A 5,624-nucleotide genomic window follows, 5' to 3' on the forward strand; every position below is an offset into this window, starting at 1 on the left:
TGTTTTTTTGTTACAAATATCACCTCGTTCATATTTTACCTTTTATTTTCCTAAACATCTGCCTAATAATCTATATGCGATCCTTTGCTTTTATAAATAAATGAATCATATGCAGTATGCACCAAAATCAAAACCAATAGCATCAATCGGTAATTTGTAAATGATGATAATACGTAAACCGGTAATTCAATTCTAACGTAAACATCAAAAAAGAAAAATGTTACATTTGACATGATTGAATTATGAATGTTCTTGAATTAACAGCAGCCAAAAAAACTGTAAACAATTTGTGACTTGTGAGTCATCATTTGGCACTGCTCTGTTCATTACCTTTGTACTTGTTCACTATCTTGAATGGAAGAATGTCTATCGGTTTTCTAAGTTCTAACCCATATGTATATGAGAGTCGAATGAATAATATTCTCATTGAACACTGCTGGTATTGGTAATCTTAGCTTATGCAATTACAATTTTTGGAATGAAATTGATTTCATATCAGATGTTGTTGATGAACATCAACGATAACAAATTACAACAAAGTAACTTACTGTTATACAGACTTATTATCAAACAATAACAATTGGTTCAACTGAAGTACAAAATTTCTATACGTTTGAACTTTGAGTTACCTTCCCTTCCATAAATTTTGAGGTTTTGTTACGGCTGGGATTCCAGTTGTTCTGAACCAGAGACGCTAATTCCAGCACGTTTGACGGAGTGAAAGAACGGGACGACCATTTTCCGGTAATGAATCGGGCGTGACAGCTCTTCAGCGAGGTCAATTTCGAGGTGGGAGATGCCTATGTCGTTGAGCCGAAACCCTAGTTTTTCACCGATTCTCGAAGCGATCTTGGCGTCCCAAAATTTGTGTGACCTGGGAAACGTAGTGAGTTTGGATCGATAATGAGTCATGAATTCTTGTTCGGTGGATGAGGCCATGGCGACGATGGAATCGGTGCCGGAGTTGGTTACCTGAGCAGAGATTTTCCGGCAAGATAAAGCTAATCGGAGCAGGTGACGTTGATCGGCGGGACCCATTTTTATCAAGGCATACACGTTCGTAACAACGTATGCTAAATGGTATCGCCAACTAAATTAAACGATTATATACTATTAAAAGTAAATAAATAATAAGATTTAAGGGAAAATGACTTTTTGAGAGTAACTAACATTTGCGTTTGTTTTTTATTTTTTTTATTTTTTATTTTTTTATTTTTTTATTTTTTTTGTACTTAATATACCATCGAACGTGTTGCTTGTGTTCAACATAATCCTTATGACCGACTTTTGACCTGTGATAGTCGGTCAAAGGGTTATGGTTCACACAAGCAATAAGTTCGATGATATATTGAGTACAAAAAAAGGAAAGAGACCAAATGAGAACAAATGCAACAGTTGGTTACCTTCCTGATTCATTTTCTTTTTATTCATTTACAACAAATCTCACGTCATCTCCTGTTAATATTAATGACTTTATGAGATTCATTATTGCTTCTCTTCAAAACATAACCCACGAAAGAACATTATCCATACATGCAACCTTGTAATGCACTTGAATATTTATTAAGGGAATCTTAACTAAGCAAATGCATTTCATGACTACATTTACATTTCCAATCAAATGATTCATGTATCATGGATTTTAGACATGTCTACAAATGAGTGGAATCACAAGTGCTGTGATTTTTGAGTTTACTTAACTTTAAGACCGAATTCATGGGATAAGATACACCATCAATATGTACAATATCATGTAGCTTTTGCAGACACATCACCATAATATACATTGAGGTAAACGTTTATGCTGATAAATATACATTTCATAACATAGTCATATCCTTTTGCAGAGAGGTGTTGATAGCTAACTATAGTAAACATAGCATATGTTTTAACGAAGTTACCCCTCCGAAACGCTCTTCATATACGTTATGACCAAAGAAGGTTGTAGTCTTTGATAATTTTGCAACATTAATTTCATTTAACTTTTCAAGGAAAATGATTCAGGAGGGTAACCAACTGTTGAGTTTGTTTTCATTTGAGAAAAATGATAGCCAGAGGTTATTAGAGAGATGTTGTAAAGATAACAAGAACCCTTCTTGTCCTTTTCGACTGTGGGCTTCGTGGATGAGTAGTGAAAGGTCTTTCCAGATTAAGTCCTTAGTTGATGACCATAATTGTTCAAGAGTCTTCAAACTTGGTTCCATTGTAACATATAAATGGATTGGAAAGCATTTTAAGAATCAGCTTTTGAAGAACCCCAAAATGAACTTAAAGAAAATGAAAACCAAAGTAAGTACAAAGTTTAACTTTATTCTTAGTGTGGCTCAATGTAGAAATGCGAGGAGATATGTTTTAGATGAGATAGAGGGTAGTTTGATAGAACATTATGGTAAAGTATGGAGTTATGGAGAAGAAATAATGAGGACAAATCTTGGTTCAATAGTAAAGATAAATGTGAATGTCATGCCTGATTCCACCACTTACTTTTCTAAAATGTATGTTTGTTTTAAAGGTGTGAAGGATGCTTGGATTGCAACATGTAGGAGGGTAATAGGGGCAGATGGTTATTTTTTTAAAGGGTATATATAGAGGCCAACTATTAGCAGCTATGGGTACGGCTGCAAACAACCACATCTTCCCTATTGCATGGGCTGTGGTGGCAGTTGAAAATAAGGAAACATGGAAATGTTTTCTTGACCTCCTACTGGATGACATTGAAATAGGACTTGGTCATGGATTGACCCTCATATCATACCAACACAAGGTGTATTTTTTGTTATGTTTTGTTTGAGTTTAATGTTTTTTGTTATGTCATCTATTTCATATTTTCTTTTAGGGATTAGTAGAGGTTGTCAAAGAAAGGGTTCCAGCAGCAGAGTATAGACAATGTGCTAGGCACATATATGCTAACTTCAAGAAAAGATTCAAAGGTGAACAATATAGGAAGTTGTTTTGGGTTACTGCTGCTAGTACTACTCAACCTAAATTTAGGCAGAAATGAATTCTATAAAAAAATTGACCCTTTGGTTTATGAACACCTCATTGAAAGGGACCCTAAAAGTTGGTACAGGGCATTCTTTGAAGTGGACAGGTTTGTGATGCTTATGAGAATGGCATATCAGAAAGTTTCTGTAACATCCATAAATTTCATAAAATTTAAACTTTTCAAAACAACCCTTTTTCTAAAGAAGTGTTTACAAAAACCATTGTTCCCAAAACATTATTTAAAACCAGAATCGCTTTCGACATAGTTTTCAAAACATTTACGTTATCATAGTTTCCCAGAAATCATAAGTCCAACATGTGAGGATGTGTATGGTCATGCCTTCACCTTGACACGATCTACTGAAGTACTTGAAACAATAAACCAAAACTATAAGCACAAAGCTTAGTTAGTTCCCTCAAAATACGAATCACACAAGCTATCACATATATAAAATAACAACATGCAATGGGTCCACAGCTAAAAGACTAGATTACCTCTGAGCCCACAGTGTGAGTCTGGCTTGCCTATCGAGTCCACAGCTCACATATAGCTTGCTCTTGAGCCCATAACATAAGTCTGGCTTGCCCTCATGGCCTACAACTTATGTTTGGCTTGCTCCCTGTACCTATTAGTCATCGAACTTAAATGTCAATGTTCAGCCCTCAGTACAAGTTTGGCATACCAAACGGGTCCTCAGCTCGTATCTACAATGCTATTGAGCCTTCAGTATGAGTCTGGCATGCCCTGCCCAACCCTCAGCTCATATTTGGATTGCTCCAATACCCTCAAGCCCTTGGTACTAGTTTGGCATACCAACTGGGTCCTCAGCTCATATCGGAATGCAATTGAGCCCTCAGTATGAGTCTGGCATGCCTTACCCGGTCCTCAGCTCATATCTGGAATGCCCTAGGGTTTGTTGGCTACAGCACGAAGTAGTACAACCTCAAACCAACACAATATGCTGACAGATAACCACATGCGCAGATAATCATGCAGACAAAATCATATGTAGTCCTATAGATCTACCAGACTAGCATATCAAGAACTAGCATACTCAAGCATATATATATTCCATACTTGACATATCAGCAAATAGCAGGATATCAAACCAATGGGCCGACCTTATCTTTGTGCCTTCGACTCGAAAGTACCGTGAGGAAAACTCACCTTACACTGCCGAAACATAAAGATGATCCCTGGTTGCAGGTTGCCAGATCCCCGAACCGCCAATATCAAGAAAACACCCCATCCACAACTAATCCCATGAATAATCTATGACTGCATATCCACTATGGCTCGCACGCTATCAAGTACCAAAAAGGACAACCCATCAACATCTAGCCATTACACTATGAGTCCAACTTAGGGTAAAAGACCTTTTTACCTTTCCTCAAGCTTGGTTCAAACCCAAGGCCCAAACTGATGGGTTATGAGCATTCTAACACCCCTAAGTGTACATGCAACCCTAGAAACCAGTCATACCGTAGACTCAAAGAGTGGACCAGGTGGATTGAAGGCCTGGTGCGGGCGGACCAATCACATTGTAGACTCGATGTATATGGCTAGACTCGGAGGTGCGGCGGACCAGTCACACAGTAGACCCGAAGTGCATGGCTGTTATGTTGTGTTATGTTATGACATGTTATGTGTATGGTATATGTGGTTGGTATTTTGGGGGTATCTCACTAAGCTTTCGGGCTTACAGTTGTGGTTTAACGTTTCAGGTACTTCAGGAGACCGTGGCAAGGCAAAGGCGTGATCGTACCGCTCCTCATGTTTATGTTTTATAATATGGTTCTGGGAATACTCTGATAATAAATGTATTGAAAACCTTTTTGTAATAATGTAACGCTCTAATAATTCCAACCAATTTAAACATTTCAAAAACAACCCAACATCCTCAAGTTATTACAAAAAGGTTTTCAATACATTTGTTATCGGAGTATTCCCAGAACCAAAACATAAAACCGAAACATGAGGAGCAGTACAATCACACCTTTGCCTTGCCATGGTCCCCTGAAGTACCTGAAACATTAAACCACAATTGTAAGCCCGAAAGCTTAGTGAGATACCCCCAAAATACCAACCACATATACCATACACATGACATGTCATATCATAACATAACAGAATAGCCATGCACTTTGGGTCTACTGTGTGACTGGTCCGCCGCAACGGGCCTACAGTCCACCTGGTCCACCCTCCGAGTCTAGCCATATACATCGAGTCTACAGTGTGGTTGGTCCGCCCGCACTGGGCCTTCAACCCACCTGGTCCACTCTCTGAGTCTATAGTATGACTGGTCCGCCCGCACCGGGCCTTCAGTCGGCCTGGTCCACTCCCCGAGCCTCGACATGTCTGGTCCACCCTCTTGGGGCTTACCGGTCCGCCCTGGGTATGTTGGCCTACAACACAAAGCATAACCCGCCTCAACCCAACCCCAGTCCAACAACCATGTGCACATAAACATATAATCATATATCGAATCACAACTAATCAAACCTATCTTAGCAAATCACAAACATAGCACATCCCTACCAGGATTCCGACCTAACCGGTCACTAGTATAGCATCATTCTATAAACCAGTTACTGACCCCACCAGGCCTCTAAGATACACCATCCTAACTACCATGATG

General features: G+C 38.8%; 1 protein-coding gene across 1 annotated transcript; it reads right to left on the minus strand.

The window, feature by feature from the left end:
- Window positions 1-400: 400 nt before the first annotated feature.
- Window positions 401-1,085, minus strand: LOC111902354 (uncharacterized). The gene has a single exon (XM_023898200.3). It carries the CDS (start codon window positions 1,036-1,038, stop codon window positions 658-660), a length of 381 nt encoding a protein of 126 aa, XP_023753968.1. The 5' UTR covers window positions 1,039-1,085; the 3' UTR covers window positions 401-657.
- Window positions 1,086-5,624: the final 4,539 nt, after the last annotated feature.

Source organism: Lactuca sativa, chromosome 5 (genome assembly GCF_002870075.4).
Source record: "Lactuca sativa cultivar Salinas chromosome 5, Lsat_Salinas_v11, whole genome shotgun sequence".
In the NCBI taxonomy this organism is placed as follows: Eukaryota; Viridiplantae; Streptophyta; class Magnoliopsida; order Asterales; family Asteraceae; genus Lactuca; species Lactuca sativa.

Coding starts and splice junctions, on each gene's coding strand:
- LOC111902354 (XM_023898200.3), bottom strand. CDS start 1,038: ATGGGTCCCGCCGATCAACGTCACCTGCTCCGATTAGCTTTATCTTGC.